Genomic DNA, 20,412 nt, shown 5'->3' on the forward strand with positions numbered 1-20,412 from the left:
TCAAAAGGTGATCTGTTTCCAGAGCTGTGATGCACACTTAGCAACTATTATGCATTGTGTATGTTACTCACATCTTGATCACAGTTCAAATGAGATAAACTGCTGATAGAGTAGTAGGATACTCTCTGGTGGAAAAGATTAAATGGGAGCCTCCTCATGATTGACTCAGAAGTCCAAAACTGCCCTTTCACACACAAACAATCTGTGTTCTTGCAGCTTGTTTAGGGAGGTCAGTGAAGCCCTGATCCTAATGGCCACATCTCTCTCCTGCCATCTCTCTCTCTCTTTCTGTCTCTCTCTCCAGCTGACAGCTGTGAGGGCCCAGTCAGCTCTGGCAGAGGCAGCGCAGCGGCGGACGGCCGTCTTAACTGCCACAGTCAGAGGGGAGCGGATTTTTCTTTGATGAAACACAGCAGCGTCGAGCCAAGAACAGCAAGTGGCACAGCCGAGATGTAAATCAAAAACCCACCCGTGTGCTAAGTCATACACAGAGAGGTCTGCGAGAGGAGTCGCTGCTGTCTGAAAATGCATGAGTAATACAGACTCTATAGACATGTGGTCAGCCGTGGCATGTCTGTCCAGGCAAAAAGAATCAGAGAAAAGTCTCTTTATCTGTGTTACAAATAGTTAAAAAGGTAAAACAAATCTGGTCTGATTCACAATAAGCTGGCAGCTTTTTTCCCCTCATCAGCAAAAGTGTGGTGTGTGAAACTTTGTGAGTACTTCTCAAGGCAAGGTTTAGACTAAAAATAAATTTTTATGATGACATATCTGAGCCAACTCTGCAGCTTTTTCTTGATTAAACTGAGGCCCAGAGCACATTTTCTTCTGGTATTCCAGTGATATTTCGACACTTACTCAAACCAGATCATATTTTTGCTGTGTGACTGGTTGGATTCATTGGCAGAATGAAAATCAGAATTCCTTTGGTTACAGTGAGATGCAATAGTCATACCACACTGGTCACATAAGAATGAGAACATTTGACCTGACCGACAGACTATGGAGAAGGAAAAGGACAGCAGAGAACTAAAAATGTATGTTTTGTGTCTCTCTGTTTGTGGGTTGACACAACTAGAGGACTACTCAGAAGATACTTGGGCAGAAACAGTCACAAACTCCAATAAATCTCCTTCTCCCTCTTTCAATCCAACTTCAGTCAAGGTGATGCAACACTCGTCTCTTCCTCTGCCACTTATCTCCCGTTTCCACACACGTCATTTGTATTCCCGGCCAAGTTTGATTGAGGTGATTCAGCCAAGCAGATGCCAGACCAGGGGTGTTCTCTCACTCTCCCTCTCTAGTGGCTGTGACTCAGGAAGCACTCTCATTCCATTACCCAGCATTCCCTCCTCAGCATCTCAGCCAGACAGAGGTTTACGGGAATACCGCTGCCGAATCATCATCGTGCCTCCACTTTATGAATCAATGGAACATGCTGCAAACATTACACGCTGCAACACCCTTGCATTTGCCCATAACTCACCGCTGAGCTCATACAGGACGCAAAAGACATGGGCTGAGGCGCTCTCTTTGGATCATGGGAATGTACTGACTGGTGAGAAAACTTGTGAGAAGAATGTTACCACCATTCTTCTCACAAGTTTTCTATCGTCATATCGCATGATTTAGAGGCACAAATGCAGAAAGAGCCGATGTGTGGTTGTTTGTTTGTTAGTTCCTGTTGACAAATTCTATTCAAATTCTATTCTTTGTAAAATATCACCGGGTGTAAACTGACACGTAATACATAAAGATGTACCATATGTAACCTCTTCACAATCTGGTATAAAAAGAATTCTCAGTTAACCTTGGCCGTGAAACTAAGTGAACCACAAGTTCAATCGAAGGTCATATCTCTTTTAGCAACAGTGACAGCAAAATGTTTCCTCGGAGGGTAGATCAGTCTTTCACAACATCTGGGAGGAATAGTTGCTATAACCTTCCGTCGCTGCTACAACCTCTTGGCATACTGACCAACAGTAATGTGGAGATCCTCAGTTACTCTGTCAGACTCCAACTGAACTTAATAAACGGATATTTTGATGCTCAAGTTGACTTATTCTTTTTTCCTGAGAAAAGATCCAGAGAGGTAGCAGGGATTCAGTGTCTTACTTACAATTCAGCAAGATTTTGGAATAGGTATAATGTTATAATGGAAATTTTGAGGGACAAATTAAAATGTGAAAGTGGCACAAAACCGACATTTTAGAATGCTTGCGTCTTTGAGGATTTGGATATCGGCCATCATTGAATTTCAGCTTTGCTAGAGGATAATTAAAAATACAATAATGGGGTGACCTCTAGCTCACCCAGTAAGAGTGTTCGCCCCATGTTGGCTGAGTCCTGCAGTGGCGCAGGTTTGAATCCGACCTGCTGCCCTTTGCTGCGTGTCATCCCACATCTCTCTCCCCCTCTCATGTCTATCCACTGTTGCTACTTAATAAAGGGAAAAGCCCCAAAAAATAATCTTAAAAATACAATAATGCAACATTTTAAAAGAGAGAAAATATTTGGTTTGGGCATGAAGGTTGCTGTTCCACCCAACACATACACACACACACACACACACACACTGAGTGACAGTCACAGGGCCCCTAATCTAAACTGGTCAAAATTCACACCTAAATATTTGCACTGCATCACCTGCTCAATCACTTGCCGCTGGCGATCCATCCATCCATCAGGAATACATTTTCTAAAGATTTAGGATCTAGTACCATCTCTTTGGTCTTTTAGGCATTAAGCAACAAGTTGACAAAGCACTACTACTATTCAACCACCACTTAACAAACTCTTGAATCATTGACACAGACTACGGGCATACCCCAGATTCAGCAAAACAGGTATAACAGTGTCACAAATGGCAATTGGCTCACAAGTCAAAACCAAAAGAAAATACTGAGATCCAAGATGAAGAAATAATAATATGATCTGTGCTTGCATCAAAAGCCGACTTAAAGCAATTATAAGCCTGAAGTCCAAGGCAATTTAAGAAATTTGAAACAGCTGAAGCAAACATTTTCCCAGAATTATAGCTGTAAAAACATTTTATGTGACACAAATCTCAAGATTTACCATAGATGAAAGTCTCTAAACAACAACCCACAGAAGGCAATGGAACACACATACATTAAATGTGAACACCAGTTCCCTTGTAGGTTAGGCTGAGCGCCATATTTTTGAGTACTTTGATGATGAATGATAAGTATATTTTTGGAAAATTTCTATTATCAATTACTTTTCTATATCAGATTTTTTTTTATGAAGAGAACATTTTTCTTTCAAAGCAATGACGAAATCAGTCCCAGAGAGAAAATAGAGAACATGAATGCCAACAACCCCATAGTTTGATTAGAATAAGTGACTTCACCGAAAGCCCTTAATGTGTTTCTCTGTGAACACACAACCAAAACTATTCACAAGCTACTGGTAAGCTGTCATTAAGTGTTTGACACAGCGGAGGCTCAAAGTGGGGCTGTAATGGTCGGTTTAGTCTCATAACAGTCAGATTATCGCCCCGCAGTCTGACGTCTACAAATGCTGCTGGGGAAAACACAGGAAACTAAGTCGTTTTGAGGAAATTCAACATCGGTGCCAATGTCACTTCACCTCAAAAAAGTGTGTGTGTATACATATATATGTGTGTGTGTGTGTGTGTGTGTGTGTGTGAGTATGTCAATGTGTGGCATGTGTGTGTGTGTGTGTGTGTGTGTGTGTGTGTGTGTGTGTGTGTGTGTGTGTGTGTGTGTGTGTGTGTGTGTGCACGTGTGCGTGTGTTCAGCATATGCTGGCACAGTGTCTGCATTAGCAATGGATGCTAGTGGCGTTGTGTGCTTGCATACAGGTGTGCATACTGCATGTATAAATACTGTTTGTACAGTTTTATAATAAACATGTCACGGTGATGTGTGTTGGCAAAGGACAACAAGAAACAGTAATAGACAATAATTAAATCCAAATATCCATTACTCATCTCTTCGCAGGCTGAATCAACAGACAGACCTCTGCATTTATCTGAGAGAGGGAGTTTGGGTCTCCAGCACACTCCTCTAACTCAAACATTTTCCTCAAATAAGCTCACACACTCTGCAGCTTCGTCCCGGGCCAGGAGAAACTTTAGTAAGGTATCAAATGATGCTAGAGTACACACACCATTCAAACCTGATATTCTTTTTCAAGAGAGGTCAAGTGTTTTCTTTTGCAAGCTAAATATTTTCTTTGCTGGTGGCCGCTAATATTTATAGCACAGTGGACTCGTAGTGTAAGGATGATGATCAGCCGCTGTTCCACTCATGAAGAGCAATACACTTGGTTTCGGGACCTACGCACCAGGTGTGGCATTAGTCACTGCGATTTGTGCTTCATTCATCTTGATGTAAAGAAAAATTATGAAAAATAGTCTTTGGATTTATGCTGGCAACATGGCGAGGTTGAACCAATACAGCAAGTTTGGACTAAATGTTGAGTTATTTTTTTTCATTCAGGATACCTGGCCCATAAAAATCAAATCCAAGCCTGTAAAAATTCTACTCACACAACGGCACTTAAGCTTTGTCACTCTTTCCTTCATTAACACGCAAGCTTTCTCACTCACTGTCAGTCTTTCACTCTCTTACTCAATTAGACACTTGTAAACACACGTGGATCCACACAAACTGACATGAAGAATTAACAAACAGCGTAGATTCGCATTTTTGTAAGTAATTAGGAAATCAACGGAGGAGCACTGAATGCAAATGTCTCAGACTACCTCCCAGAAACATCCTACAGGATTCGATGAAACATCAGCAGTGCACTGTATTTTATCACCTTTATTACTGAGTAACTGTTCAGATTTTGCAATCACAGAGTGCACAGTTAAAGGTCAGAAATCTCCCGTCTGAGGTAAGTTCTTCCTCCAGTGTCTCACTTCCATCAGGATAAACATTACAGTCTGTGTTTGTTCAAAGATTCCTTTCAGTATAAATCTAAAGTAATGGTTGAGAATGCAGTTTAAATTCCAGCTCTGTCCCCAAATGGGAGTATGTAATACGATCAGCCTGAAATGAGGCATGATACAAAAGACTGATGAGTACTGAGATCACTTTCATACTCCATGCTCACCATAAGAGACTATAAAACACAAAATGTCTACAATACAGCACATATTCATATAAACAGCAACATTAGGAGTACGAGTTGACCTGAATAAAACTTTTCATTACTGAAATAGTACAGTCAAATATAATGTGAAAATGTATTACTGCCAAATCATGAATGTGCAATATGTTTGGATGTGTAGTTGAATCAGTATGTGCTTCAGGAAGTAGATTTTTTTTTTTTTTAGCACTTTGAAAAGAAGGCGGAAAACTATTTTAATTCATAAACCCACAAGATATTGAAACTATTAAAATGTCACTCAACTGCCTCACAGTCAGAACCAAACAAACAGAGATGTGTCGGCTTCAATGTTAATCTGCTCAACATAATCCACAAACGCATAACACATCTTGCATTCCCACAATTTACGGGAAGCGAGTTCAAAAGCGTCGCAAAGACAATGAGACGATTCATTCTGGTTCGGGATGCTGGGGATGGAGGGCTGAGGGCACAACTGTGCTCCAAGAGAACTCATAAATGCTGAGACACATTCAGCAGACATATGGTTTGTGTTTAGCAAGAAGAAACAATAATCAAATCTGCTGATCCTCTTCTAGCTGCAAGGATGATTGCTAATATAAAAGTCTGTTCCGTCTAATCATAATTTAGGATGGGGCTGTAATTACCTCCGCCCTCTCACAACAACACTCTGTCTAAACAGGATGGAGCAGGCTTGTACTGAGACGCAAAGCCCAGTTTCCACTCTGGATGCTATCTGCATGACAGTGCTCATTTCATCTGTGTAATTGTTTTAAAGTTTTCGCTTTCACTGATGAGCGCCAAGTCAAAGTTTATTCCATTTTTTTATTTTTTTTTGGATGGCACTAATTCAAATATGAATTGTGAGCCATTTCAGCATTTACAGTTAATATATTTTTCTAAAATTTTTTTTTTTATTAATTATTCTTTAAATATTGTTTTAAACTGTCAAAAATTCAAGTTGCCAAGTTTTCCATATTTAACTAAATGAGCCAACTTCACACTAATCAGGTGAGCTAAACGCTGCATGCCTTGTTAACATCCTTAGGAAATGCACACTTGCTTGGCAGCTACTCCACATACTGCACATCACTTCACATGGCCTTCGTGTGCAACAGAGACTTTGATTCTGGTGTTATTTATGAATTGGCGGAGGATCCAAGTGAGCTCTGGGTTTAATTAACAGACCTAATCCACAACTGCAAACAGGGCTCTCAACACAAATACACAGCACAGCTGCTTCGAAGGATGCTCTTGAGGAGCCATATGGAAGCAACATTATTTTGGATGATGGCTTTTTATCTCAAATAACATAGAAACTGCTAATTGGTCAAATTGGCAAGACTGACACAGCTGCTGTTTGACTGAATTTGTTATTGTTTACCTTATAGTTTATTTTAAGAAGAGAATTATTGGATTAATCCAATGTATCCACTGTGTTCAGAAATCACTCAATCAACTTTATAACCCCCAAAAACTTCTACAGCATCAGTTAAAGACATTTGGGCCTAAGGAGCCTACCTTGCACGGGTGGAAGAGAGAGGCACGAGCGCGGAGCTTTGCCTGCCAGATGCGCCTTTTCTTCGGATGCGCCGAGACTCTTTGGGCTGGCGCAGTTCATTTGACTCAGGGTGTCATGGGAAGTCCGGCAAATCTGCGAACCAAAACCAGCGCTCCCGGCCCGCCGCGTACAGATGTCCGCCTTGCTGCCGTAGACGGAGAGCGACAAGCCGGTGAAGTCTGTAAAAGTTGGGGTCTGACAGTGGCTGACCATCCCGAACAGCGCTGAGGGGTTCTGCATCGATGACTCGGCTTTCCCATGCAGTGTGCGGCTCTGCTGCTCACATTACCTGCGCAAGCGAAAAGAAAAATGACTATCACTGCAAACTGCATCAACGCGAAGACGGGCTGTTTCCTCCGTGTAATGCATTCACTTTAGAATCAACACATCCAACAGAACGATTAAACTTTAGAGATTTTGGCAACACCTACCTTATTCAATTATCCAATGAGGAACAGTCGAAAAAGTCGAATTGCGCACATCAGCATGTTTATCAAACAGAAGTGGAGAGCAACTGCAAGCCTGATCGATAGCATCATCTCAGTGAGGATCAGTCATCAGCATCCCATGCGTCTCTCTCTCTCTCTCTCTCTCTCTCTCTCTCTCTCTCTCTCTCTCTCTCTCTCTCTCTCTCTCTCTCTCTCTCTCTCTCTCTCTCTCTCTCTCTCTCTGATTGGCACCCGGGATTCAGAAGCACCAATGAAGACTGTGTCCGTGTTTCTGTGGGAGGATAAGATGGCTCAAGACTGCTGTTGGCGAGCTCGGATGTGAAGTTTGCGAGCTACAGCATGCACATGCTGGTAGGCATGTAGCCTATCGCGCGTTACCCAGTCTTCAACGTTTCATGTAAAAAATAATAATAATAAAGTTAAACAGATAATTTAACAACGGTGTTCTCCAAGCTTTTGTGCAGTAGGTAGGCTACGCCCGCGGTGCGTTATGATCAAATCATATCAGCCATTGCTCTGCTTCGTTTCAAAACATGTAGGCTATAATGCTGAAAATACCACTGAAATTTAGCTGAAATTCAGAATTATCCCGATGTAAAGCACATCACTTTTTGGACTTTTATATAATTACTTTAATCAATTTAGGCTAGAGAGAGATTAATGACAACTGCGCACAGTTAACGTTAGGCCTCTAGGCTACTTAAAAAAAACTGGGATGTGAATTCATAGGCCTACAGCAGAATGTTGACATCATTTAGGTTAATATTGTTTCCAAATGCAACATTTCTCCTGAAAACGTGAATGAAAATGTGAACTGAACTATTAGAATTCACACATTGAGGGGCATTTTGTTCAGCATGCTGTTGTTTTGTTTGAGCTAGGCCTACCTAATATTATTTCACAACTGCATGATTTCTTCAGTTATTTTTAAATTATTCTCTGGATCATGGTTCATTACGTCTGACTGACTGCTAAAAAAAAAATATCCAAACGATTACCGGATATCTTTGGAATATGGCTTTAAAATTGAACTTACTTAAAAATAAAGAATGAAATAGAGTTATCTGCCAGGTCTAGCCAACGTCCATACGCGTTAAATTGTTATTTCCTGTGATAAACTCCGTGTTAAGAGAGCTGGTTCATCTAGAACAGCGTTTATGTGGGAAATGCTATTCTACAGCGTCACCAAGTGGCCTCTCCGTAGTAAGAAAAACCCTGAAGGTCAGAGTTGACACCGTCAGTAACATCAAACATATGGTTATTAGAGTGCAAAATACAAGCGGGCAGGTGGCAAAAAACGGTCGAGTTGAAGTTTATAAATGTTCTGTAGAGAGTGTGTTGTGTTGCGCCAAAATGGTTCTGTCTGTGCGATAGGTTTGGGCTTTAAAAACGCGGAAATGCAGGACGGTAATGTGATGCTGCCTTTGCGTGCTGTTGGAAATATGATTCCACGTGGATGAACATGGACGACAGCAGGATAAAGAGAGAGAGATAAAGCACTTAACGTCTGTTGATGGTTTAAGCAATGGATATAATGTGTTCTTTTGAGCATGTATGCACCTAGCTGTTCATTCACTGTAACTCTGTAACTCTTTGAAATGCTGTTTTATTTTCAGTAAAGAAGTTTGGAAACCACATGAAACATATCTTATTCATTGTATTCCTCTCTATTCTGCTGTTAAGCTACATATGTCATTTCCAAGACAAAATGCCCAGAACTGAGTCTGGTTAAATGTAATCTTGGGACTCTGACATCAACACTTTTGCACCGTTGTATCCTACCATCTGCTGGGTCTCTAAACACAACTCATCACTAATCAAGTGATGGTGAACTGATAACAGATCAAGTACAAAAAACAATTTCTGAATGGAATAGGCTACAAGAAGTAAGCTATTGTTTACAAGAAGTAAGCTATTGTTTACAAGAAGTAAGCTATTGTTTAATTGTTATTGTATGCTTTGATAAATCTTGAAATATAACACTGTGACTGCCACATATAGGCCTGTAGTTTTAAAAATCATATCCTAAGCCTAGTGCACACACTGTTACATGCAATTACATATTTTGTCTATTTTTCACATAGAGTCAAAAACTAAAAGGAATGTATAGAATCCACATATTATACTTTCAAGTGATTAAATAACTGTGACTGAAGATTGCCTGCATGTTACATCTCCTCTATTTCACCTACCTGGTAGTAGGCAACTTGGGCAATTTAAGGAACATGGGCAGATTGATCATCATAATTTCTGCATTGGAATTCATTCAAGTACAGTGCACACATTTGAATACACATATGTTAATAACATAAACCAATGGCGACCTGGGGCAGTTACCTGCTGGCAAGGAAAGGAAGGGAGGAAAGTCAAGGAGGGGTACAAAAGTGAATAATTTAGAACAGCTTTAACCATTGAAAATAAATGTTTTATTTTTTTCTGAACGCACGATAAATGTGGGAACTGAGTGCATCAGTTTCATGGTCTTTTAGATCAGTGGCTCCCAAACAAGGACCCCCAAACTGACACAAATTTAACCACCGACCCCCATCTGATAGGATTTTTTGCTTTTAGATGTTTTATTACAGATTATTTATGAAACCCATGACCAAAATAGTCATATATTCTGTCATTGTGTCATATGGCTGGAATTTGATTCCCCTTTTTGCTTCAGACTCACTGGAACCCCCTCAAGGACCCCTGGGGGTACCCGGCCCCCACTTTGGGAACCACTAACTAGATCGCCCAATGGTCACAATTGTTTCTGAGAATAAAAATGATCCAGCAAGCAAGACACATCCATCACTGGGGCTATCTACGGTGAACAAGGTGTGCCAGCAGACCAAAATCTTATTAATCTTAATTTAAATACCCATACTTATTCACAGTCATGAGATGTGGCAGATTGTTGTTTCATTACTAACATTAAGTGCAGCTATGCATAGAGTACAGCAGTAAACTAGACTAGGAGGGCTGAACCTTAACTTTAGAGTAGTGAATTTAGACCATCTATTGAAGTCCCGCCCATACACGCCCGACAAATCGCAAGTCACAGCTGTCAATCAAACACTTGAACAAACATCAGCGTAAAATTCTTTGGTTTTAGCTTCACTTTTGGGAAGCTGTCAATCCGTCCAATATACAGTCTATGATCTACATTAGAAAAACACAACACTTTACAATAAGGTACAAAAAAATGTAGGTAGCCTAGTTACTGAGGAACGAATGAGGAACGAATGGTTTGTTAATGACTTTACTGATTGACTGTGATTCAAGGACTAATGATTAGTTAATGGTAAACAGTAGCTAGGCCTACTGTTAAATGAATGGGCAACGATAACCATTCGTTACTCATTCATTTAACAGTAGCTACCAGTCTGTTAAATGAATGAGTCAATCAGTAACTAATCATTAACTAACCATTCGTTCCTCATTCGTTCTTCGTTCGTTCCTCATTCGTTCCTCAGTAACTACCTACATTTTTGTGTACCTTATTGTAAAGTGTTACCGAAAAATTGGATTGAAATGTTGAAAACATCTGTCAGATCACGAAATATGACCTAAAGCCCCTAAGGTTTGTGTAGGAAACCCTAGAACGTTATGTACACGTACGGGTGTCACAAATCTAACGTGAATCCACCTCTAGCCAGCAAGATAGCAAACCATGTCCATGGAAATCAAATGCTATTTTTTCCTTTGCCTATGGCTACTTCTCTGCTTCGGACAAAGCGTCCTAAAGGAAGACCTTTAAAGTGCCATCGTTTCCAACAGCACTGGGAGGTCTGGTAAGATGGAAACGTCAACATCAATGTATGCATCACAAAGGACCCGTGTTTACTTGCTATCTACAAAGTACGAGCTCTCAAAAGGGGCCATGAAGGCAGCTGTTATCCAACGTTAGCCGAGTGGGCGGCAACCCGACATGTTTTAACAATCAGATGACTGAGGCGCTGTGAAAACGGCAGTTCACCCTCAAGGAGCAAACATGTCTTTGCAAAGACTGATGGTCTATTTGTCGACAACATGCATGTTTTGCTATATGATAGGAATCAATCTCATAATCTTGATTATGCAATATATTTCACCAAGTCTCACCAAGAAGATAATCCTCAAAATGGGTGAAAAGACCACCATGACTCAGAATCCCAACTTTAAGTATGAAGATTGGGGTCAGACGTTTGGCTCTGTAAACTTCTTTAAAACCGTCTCTCAACACCTGTGGTTGTCTCTCGGACAAGAGGCGTTTTTGGGAGGAGACGCTCCAGACACACCTGTGGTCAACATGGAGGGAAAGAACACAAGTGTTTACAAGTACTTGAAAGGTGCGTGATGACATTCAAGCTGTTGATGACATTCAAGCTGTTGGCGCTCTCTTTCTCTTTCTCTCTTTCTCTTTCTCTTTCTCTTTCTCTTTCTCTCTCTCTCTCTCTCTCTCTCTCTCTCTCTCTCTCTCTCTCTCTCTCTCTCTCTCTCGCTCCTAAATTTAGAGCTGTTGTGTTTTTCTGCAGATACCAGGCCGCTGGTGTTGAGTTTTGGAAGTTGCACCTGACCCCCGTTTATGTACAAACTTGAGGAGTTCAAGCAACTCGTCAAGGACTTCAGCGATGTAGCTGACTTTCTTGTGATCTACATCGCCGAGGCACATTCAACAGGTGAGAGAAAGGTAAAGTCCTTATCACCATGAAATGTATTGGTGGAGGAGAAACCATGCATCCAAAATCTGTAAGTGGAAAGGCAGGCAAACTTTTATTTATAAGTACTTTTCTGAAAGACTTAAGTGGTTTTCCTTACCCTTGAAAGTACAGAATAGTCTATTGACCATTACCACTTAGGTCTACATATTGATGAAAAAAAAGAAATACCTGCTGTGGAGGATTTTCAAATGCAGCAATTTATTTATTGCATGATTACATCACTTAATACGATGATGAGGTAATACAATACACGCTTTTATGTCAAGTCTTCTTTGATTTATGTGATCAGATTTTAAATTTTACCAAAACTAAATGTTGAATCTTTGAGCTCACCAAAACAAAAACAAAAAAAAAAAGTGTCACATTCTTTATGTTTGTGTCAGACGGTTGGGCCTTTACCAACAACTTTGACATCAACCAGCACCAGAGCCTGGAGGACAGGCTGTCTGCAGCACAGATCTTGGTTCAAAAGGAGCCCCAGTGTCCCGTGGTTGTGGATGAAATGAATAATGTCTCTGCCATAAAGTATGGTGCTCTGCCTGAGAGACTTTATGTGCTGCAGGCTGGGAAAGTTGTCTACAAGGTGAGATCTGTGCACCACTGTCACTAAGACAAATTCCTGTACTTTTATTTTGTGATTGAAGAGTTTCCAGGGACATTTTATTTCACCCCACAGTCATATATATATCTATATATATATAGATATATATCTATATATATATATTACCAGCATTGTGGGTGTAAAGGTCCCAATGCTATCTGCACTCACGTTATCGCATGAGGAGGAGCAGCGACAAAAATGAGACACAACTCTCGAATTCTTGGCATGGAGCCAGGCCCATGTTAGCCATGCCAGAAATGTAGAATTACACATTATAAAGTGTCACTAACATTCCTCTCTTTGTGTTCTCTAGGGGGGCATGGGGCCTATGGGCTACCATCCTATGGAGGTGCGTTTGTTACTAGAGAAGATGAAATAAGGTTGATTCAAGTCAAGACATGTCTTCGCCATCCGACCAGTCTGATGTACTGTATATGTAGGTGTGTGTCTTTTTGTTCAGCATGGGATGGGGTTGTCAGCATCGTAACCAACATATATGACTGATTTAACACCGTTTTTTGTTTGTTTGTTTTTTTCAAGGCTCAAATCAATTGACTGCCACATCTACATGTAGTTCTAAATCTGCTCTCTGGCATCAACCATTGCACTAGTAGAAATATTATGACCCCTCAAAACTTGCACTAGTAATTGCTTCCAGGCTCTCCTGTACTCAAGAACTTGCCTCTCAGTGTTTCTTAATGACGGCTGCAGTTTAAACCGTTGATTTCTGTAGCCAGATAAAGTGAGACACACAGATACAGTCCAGGCAAGAGTTTGTGTTTGAGGTATCACATGGTGTACAGTAGATGTCTCCTAATTCCAAAGTTTAAAAGACCTTAAGATTTAAATGTCCCATATTGAAAACAATCTTTTTTTATTATTATTATTATAAAGCAGGTTAAGGTGCTATATAAATACTGTGAAAGTATCAATGTTCAATCCAAAGTGGAATGCACACAGCCCATATTCAGAAATGGTGCCTTTAAACAGATGTCACTGGAGTTGTATCTTATATGATGATGTGACATAGAAAATTGATTGGCTGATTGCTCCAAGATGATTCACAGAAGACTGCTTTTTATATGATGATTACAGTGCAAACCTCTGGTAACTGTAATTTGATGGATTACTCAAAGGAAGACCTTCTCTGAATTATGTAGGAGCATTTGTGATTAGACACATTCAATGTATATAACCATCTGCATTTCCTTTGAATGTTCTTATATCACAAAAAAATGTATTTCTTTTGAATGTTGCATTGTAGTATAATAAAGAATAACCTGGGAAGACTGGCTTAAAGTTCCCAATTTTTATGCAACATATGACCTAAAGTGTGGTGCACTTCATTTGTTCACTTTGTTTGTTTTATCATCACACTGGTTGCCAAATTATCAGTTTGAATGTTTCCATAGCCCTTGTTCCGATGCAAACCAACATCAATCACATTTGGTTGGTCCGTTTTCATTAACATTGATGATCGAAGTTATTGCTCTCACAGGGACTTGCTAAAAGAAAAAATCAGAACTGTAAGCCATTGTTTCAAACACATCTGTAGTTGTATTGTCGCTTCTCTGAGTCGCTGTGACTCATCCCCTCCCAACCCAACCCATTAAGACAAAACAAGATAGTCTGTAAAGCTCCAGAAGTTTTCATTTTTACATCATGTTTCTGTTAAGATCATGGCTGCAGGTCTTTAATGTTGACGTACACAGCAGTGTGACACCACATGACAATCTGGCTGTTGTTTGCTGTCTTGTCTGGATGTGATAAATAGTAAACCCACTGTACTGTAAGTGGGTCATGCCAAGTTCAACAAATCAAGTACACACACACACATGTACGTGGGAGTTGTGTGTGGCATTAAGGTCCTGATAGAGTTAATACCTAACTGTCTAATCTTTGCACATCTATTGATTTTGGGTTCCGTTGTGTCTAAAATTAGATATAAAATGCCAGTTTCACTACAAAACTAACTGCCTCTCGTTATGCCTAGTGTTATGTAACAATTTGATCAAATATGAGTGTTATGGCTTTTCAAGGTCTTAGTTTTTTATGTCTGTGTAAGTGGTGAAAGAGTAGCTAATTTGATAATGGAAAATACTAAAGATGCATCAGTCAAATATTTGAATTCCCTTCAAGGTAAGAATAATTAGACTCCCAAATGTTAAAACAGTATTTTTTTATAATTAGTTTAATTGGCTTTCCTCTTGTCTTTGTTATAGCTTTTGCCTCCTCTTCTTAACACCATCACTACATTATTAACCTGCTCATACTGTATATTTGGGTACTTTTTAATATTTTCCTGGAATATTTGTGCACGCAATAAAAGAGCAGCATCAGTGGCAGTGTGGGATTTGACATGTCTGATTAGTGTAAAAGTGACTGTAAAAGTATCCCTGCTGGGGCGCCCTGGTAGCTTACCTGGTTTCTAAGGGGCGCACGACTTACCGCAGCGGCCGGGTATCGATTCCGACCAGGAGCCCTTTGTTGCATGTCATCCCCCTATCTCGACCAATGTCCTGTCTTCAGCTGTCCTATCCAATAAAGGCCAAAAAAGCCCCCCCCAAGCCCACCCCCCCCAGCCAAAAAAAAAAAAAAGTAAACCCTGCTGATAAAAGTAAGTATCAGTTGAGATCTTTATTGTCCCTCGGGTTAGGCCACAAACACAACAAACAAGAGGACATGGGCCATTAATCACAACAGTTACAGCAAACAACCAAATAAAAAAGATGTATCCGTTTGTTTAAAGTATATTGTTTTAAGTATGCCTGTTTTGTATATTAAGGCTATACTATGCCCCACCCCCACTGAATGACTTCTTTCAAAGAATTGAGAGTGGTGGTAGTACAAGGGCCTCCACCAAAGGGTACTGTGTAATACCTTTTAGGTGCACCACATTTGGACAAACTGTTTTGTCAGTAAAGGGAAATAAATATTGGAAAAGCCTGGCCCCCACAATAAGGGACCGTCCAACATACATCAATTTTAAAACTCATTTAAAATTCTGGCTTTTAGAAAACCAAAGCTGCACTCACTTTTAACTGCCTCACACATTTCACTATGTGTGACAATCACATGTTCTGTTCTGTTCTGTATTTTGTCTTGACTGTTGTTGTTAGTGTTTGTCTTGCCTCTCAAACTATGAGGGTGTTGCATGCTTGTTACTGTTTTTATGTTTTTCTTTTTATGTATCTGCCTAGGGACAATAGATGGAAATTAGCTATAGTGCTAACTCTAGCATATTTACATTGTGTACTTGTACTGATGTCCATTAATATGCACTGTCCCTATCTAAATACACAATTAAATAAATAAAAAATTAAATCAAACTATTGGAATGGTGGCTGTGATAAAGTGCTGCTGAAAAGTGCAGTCAAGGTTCAGTATATATATATATATATATATATATATATATATATATATATATATATATATATATATATATATACACAGTACAACAACAAAGCAGTTTTGTGTTGCTACAGCTTTCACAACCTCAACTGTTTGGCTCTAAAGTTGGAGAGAGCAGCTTTGGATCGAGCCCAGCCAGGCCACATCCTGTGGAGAGCAGCCAGCAGCAGCTCAGCCTTACTTCCTATTGTTAGACAGAAACCAGAACACCGTCAGACCCTTCCAACCATGGACCTTTGTTAAGATTCACGTAAAACTGAAGCCAGCTTGAGCAGTATGTTCAGTTGCTTTAAGGGAGTGGAAATAATTGTGTCTAGGCCAGAGGTCTCTACAAAACAGGAGGGTCCTTTTAAGCCCACCAGAGGGCAATGTGAAGCCATTTTTACTCCCAACAGGAGAGCAACAGATATGAAAAACATTTTTCTTTTTGGCTCCTAGACACTGCGGTGACCCATCTGGCTGAATTTGTATCATTTTCAAAATCGATTGGCCTACAAAAAACATATTTACTTCCTTCAATGTAATAACCTCAGCTGGCTTAAGCTGCACTTTACGAGTCTTGACATTTACTTTTTTATTTGTTTTTAATATATTTACTGATTTGCAAAACCTTGATTCAGATGTTATTATCTTGATTTTTAACGACCAACTTTTAGGGAACAGATGAATCATCTATGAAGAGTGGAGGACCTTTCATAGTACAATGAGGCTTTTCGAAGGGGTTTACAGAGTACAAGTGCTGCATGAAGGGCCTATTTTTACCTTTTAGACTGGTTGTCCTGTTAAGATTAAAAATCTAGACATGATGACCAAAGACAAAAAAAGCAGCACAAGGAGAATAACAAGTTCCAAGGAACCCACAAAAATTCAGAATTACAACAATAGATAAAACACATTGTTATAACTCTAAACTCAAGGTTCAGCTACTTAGCAGTTCCCAACCTTTCAGCTGTATCCCACGGCCTTGTCCAGCAGGTGGAGATGAATAGATCTTGACTAAACAAAAAACGGACAGCTTCTAAATGAACCCCCACAGTAACCATTCACAGTCACGCCATGAGATTTAGACACAACCTGGCAACCCACTCAGCAATGGCTAGGTGCTAGTGGGTTCTTGGGTGACTCACCACTTGTGCCTAAGGTTACCGACCAGGTGTAAATTTGTAAAGGTAAAATTCTCATACCGTGATATTTCTTTCCTTTTAGGTGGTAAATTCCATTTGTCACGTCTCTTTACTACTGTCATTTGAGCAATTTATTTTTTGGATGCATATTCTTACTACACTTACTCCATCTGACTTACTCATGGACAAATCCAGATAGCAAACTCCTTTCCTCAGCGAGGGACAGCCAGGGGCGAGAGCAGAAAGGTGAGTATGGTTGTTTGCATTTAGCATGCAGGTCTGATTCGGAACATTTAAAGGTCCAATGTGTGGGAATATCTCCCATCTAGTGTTGAGATCATATATCGCAATCAACTCTCTCGCGCCACGCAGTTCAAAGTAAGTATTTCAGCTACGGTAGCCTTTACGCTTCAAAAAGCGGGTCTCTTGCTCTTTTCAATATCCCTTTTCTTTTTCTGGGCGAATAAGAAGGCTGTTTCTTTCTTCAAACTTGCCGGGGCCGGGAAGTGACGATACCCATTAGCAGCATTAGCAGCATCTGTGAGTTTATCATGTGACAGCGTAAACGCGAAAGGCGGAGCAGTATGTCCTGTATGTCCCTTACCGGCTAACGTATTTCATGCATGAATATGGAGCGTCTACCCCAGTTCATGCGAATGCAAATGTAAATTTCAAGCCAAAAGGAATACTTGGAATTGATGGTGGTGGTAAATATTCATGAAAAATGACAAGTTTGTGAACGGGCAACAGAGATTTTGATAATGAACAACTAAACATGTTACACACTGGACCTTTAAAGTCCAATTTTGATTCAGAAAATGGATAACAACAATATCTTGTTGTCATCCAATCAATGTACAGTGAGGAATGTCCCACGAAGGAGACCCCCAGCTATGGTAAATAGGCAGGTAAAGAAAAATCTTACATAATCTGACAACAGTTCACAAGGTAGTGTAAACCAGTTTCCCCCACCCGCATAACATACTGTACATGTCTATGGATCATTCATGAATTCAGGTAAAACTATGCAATCTTTCACACAAAAAAATCCCGATAGATTTGGGGGAGGAGAATAATACTAATTTATGTAGTAGAACCTTTACTTCATTTTAATCGTTTTGCTCCACATCAGACTTATCTAGTGACCCACTGGAGTGGTCCCCGTTTCCCAGGTTGGGAACCACTGATGCATACAACTGTGTCCCTCGTCCTTTCTCAAGTCACAGCAGGTCAGCCCAAGCTGCAGTGTTTCCCCGCCACTAAGTCTCCCCCATGGCCCAGGATTTCCTCGTTCTTGTGGCTGTGGACTACAGCAAATATTGGATAGTTTTACCCCTTGGATACTAAATTATTCAAAATTACACAATCAGAAATGTCTTCGTATGGAACTCCTCATAACTCATAGACATCTAATATCTGTGATGAGGACTCCACCGCAGGCACAAATACATGCAAGTGAGGAGACCGGTGATCTGGTGATGCCAGTGCATCCTGCATGCTACAGGCTGCTGTGTGGTGTTGCTGAAGCATTAACCAGGAGAGGAGATGTGAATGTAATATTAGCTGCTGACTGTTGGACAATTATACGTTTATACCTGTATTTTTCCCACACCTGCCACAACAATGAGCTATTGTGTGCTGCCAGTGTGTTTGCTGTGTGCTATGAGCGCAAGCTGAAGATGGAATTCTCCAGGTCTTTTACACTGCAAAACATCATTCTCATTATTTTCATGCATCAGTTAAATACTCTGTATATGTGTAACTTAAGCATTCATTAAACCTTGTCCCCAGCTTCAGTAGCATATTCTAGTTACTCTTAAATCTAATGGGATATGAATCTACATTCAGGCGAAATAAACAACCCACACAGGTAGTTAAGTTATTGTAAAATTATATTAACAAGCAATCTTTCCTCAATTTGAAATAAAAAAATATCAGCAAATAAAGGCAACATAGGACAGATGTTTATAATGCGTAATGTTCACAGAAAAAAAAAAAGAAATAAAAATTCTCATCACATTTACAAGACTGCTGCTAAGTTTATAATGATGCCTACTAGAATTGGTTTAGAAAGCTTTTACTAACTGAATAACTGGGGCAATATATGTAGTCAAAGATTGTATCAAAATATATAAAAAAAAAAAAAAAATTGTGGGCAGGCAAGAAGGGGGCAGGGCCAAGGGGACGACCAATGATACAGGAAGGAAGTATGTTACAACCAATCAGTATGAGAGATTAAAATGGGCAGCTCACTCATAGCCATTGCATCATAATCAACCAAACTGAAGATAACACGGAAGGCTACGACGATGAAGAGCACAGAGTGTTAAGCACAGACAGGTAGAGATACACACCACATCTTAAAGCAGGTGTCCACATAAGAGAAGAGCAGCACTAGGTAGTATGTTGTACACAGATTCTCAGCATTCATGCACTCACTTCTTATGCCGAAGTCTGGTTTCCCTTGACAGAACGCAACAGCAATCCAGCTCTTTAAATTAAACAGCCAAGAGCGCCGAATCGCATTGCTGTCAACGATAGGAGACTAAAATTGATCAAACAAGATCAATTTGGCATTGTAAGAACCATCTGAGCACTTACATACTGTGAAAGGTCGTCGAAATAAAAGCTGTAATCTTTCAAGTCTTTTCCCCTTACAAAACCTCTTTAAATAGAAGGGTGGGCACTGGGAAGGACGGTACATTATTCATAAAGGTGGCCACAGAGTAAAAGGCAAATTCTGAGTCCTACGTCAACTGACTTTTGTGACACAGTATGCATGGCGATAAGTAAAATGACGAGACAAAGACTTTCCAAGCTCACAATGCATTTGCACACTCTCCAGTGTTTTAAATGACAAAAGCGGAGACATTTCCTGCACATCTTGCACCACAAAGCAATAATTAAAAAGTACAAGAGGTAAACGTCAACATTTTTTTTTTCTCTTTGCTCTAGGGTTGAGGGAACTGAGAGGGATATGGGGACTCTGCAAAGAACATGTGTCATGTATGCATTTCAGTAGCTGGTTTCGTCACACTTGGGGTTGTGATAAATGGAGAAATTGTCCTTCATTTTGAGCAAGGAGCAGTAGTCGCCAGCCATTTAGATTTTTCTCCGATCAGCATTCTGGCGTTAGTGTGGAACCAAAATGGCGCCTGTCCCTGATTCGGTGCTGATGTGTTTGGCCGTGTCCTAAAGTGAGTTCAGATCCTCGGAATGATGGCATATAATGTCGGGTGGGGTGGAGGGGAGGTCACACACTCATCGTCATGGTTGGAGAGTACTGTGGAGGAACACAGAAGAGAGGATTAAAACACACATCCACGCACACCTCTTCCCTAGCATGTTCTCCTTGGTCAGACGCCCAGCTAGCTCTCCACACTCACTGGTGTTAATATGCTGTGACTGGGGCTTTTCTGTGTGGTCAACAGCGCTCTACCTCTGGCTTCATCAA

The 20,412-nt window shown here is 40.3% G+C and overlaps 3 protein-coding genes across 7 annotated transcripts in view; 1 reads left to right on the top strand and 2 right to left on the bottom strand.

Moving 5' to 3' along the window:
- Positions 1-7,486, bottom strand: part of LOC116063262 (zinc finger protein GLIS1) — a 78,196-nt gene extending 70,710 nt beyond the window's left edge. The window contains exons 1-2 of one of the 2 annotated variants that reach the window (XM_036008505.1): positions 7,114-7,486; positions 6,643-6,971 (exon numbers count right to left, since the gene is read on the bottom strand). In XM_036008505.1, coding sequence (XP_035864398.1) covers positions 6,643-6,922 — 280 coding nt within the window. In that variant the 5' untranslated portion in view covers positions 6,923-6,971; positions 7,114-7,486. The remainder of the gene's footprint in view (positions 1-6,642; positions 6,972-7,113) is intronic. The other variant, XM_031318145.2, reaches the window with a different exon arrangement.
- Positions 7,487-11,033: 3,547 nt separating this feature from the next.
- On the top strand, positions 11,034-13,713 carry dio1 (iodothyronine deiodinase 1). Of its 3 annotated transcripts, XR_004899103.1 has the most exons (5): positions 11,039-11,450; positions 11,637-11,780; positions 12,206-12,405; positions 12,737-12,915; positions 13,050-13,713. XR_004899103.1 is itself a non-coding variant. In XM_031318478.2 (4 exons), the coding sequence occupies exons 1-4, from the start codon at positions 11,114-11,116 to the stop codon at positions 12,800-12,802; spliced, it is 747 nt and encodes a 248-aa protein (XP_031174338.1). In that variant the 5' UTR covers positions 11,039-11,113; the 3' UTR covers positions 12,803-13,713. The 3 variants fall into 3 exon arrangements, 1 of the variants encoding a protein (XP_031174338.1); XR_004899104.1 differs by having other exon boundaries at positions 11,034-11,450; positions 11,637-11,791; positions 12,737-13,713; XM_031318478.2 differs by having other exon boundaries at positions 12,737-13,713.
- Positions 13,714-19,891: 6,178 nt separating this feature from the next.
- Positions 19,892-20,412, bottom strand: part of ssbp3b (single stranded DNA binding protein 3b) — an 18,328-nt gene continuing 17,807 nt past the window's right edge. For both annotated transcript variants that reach the window (XM_031318396.2, XM_031318395.2), the window contains one exon: positions 19,892-20,241. In XM_031318396.2, coding sequence (XP_031174256.1) covers positions 20,212-20,241 — 30 coding nt within the window. In that variant the 3' untranslated portion in view covers positions 19,892-20,211. The remainder of the gene's footprint in view (positions 20,242-20,412) is intronic.

The sequence above is a fragment of the Sander lucioperca genome, chromosome 2, assembly GCF_008315115.2.
Source record: "Sander lucioperca isolate FBNREF2018 chromosome 2, SLUC_FBN_1.2, whole genome shotgun sequence".
Lineage (NCBI taxonomy): Eukaryota > Metazoa > Chordata > Actinopteri > Perciformes > Percidae > Sander > Sander lucioperca.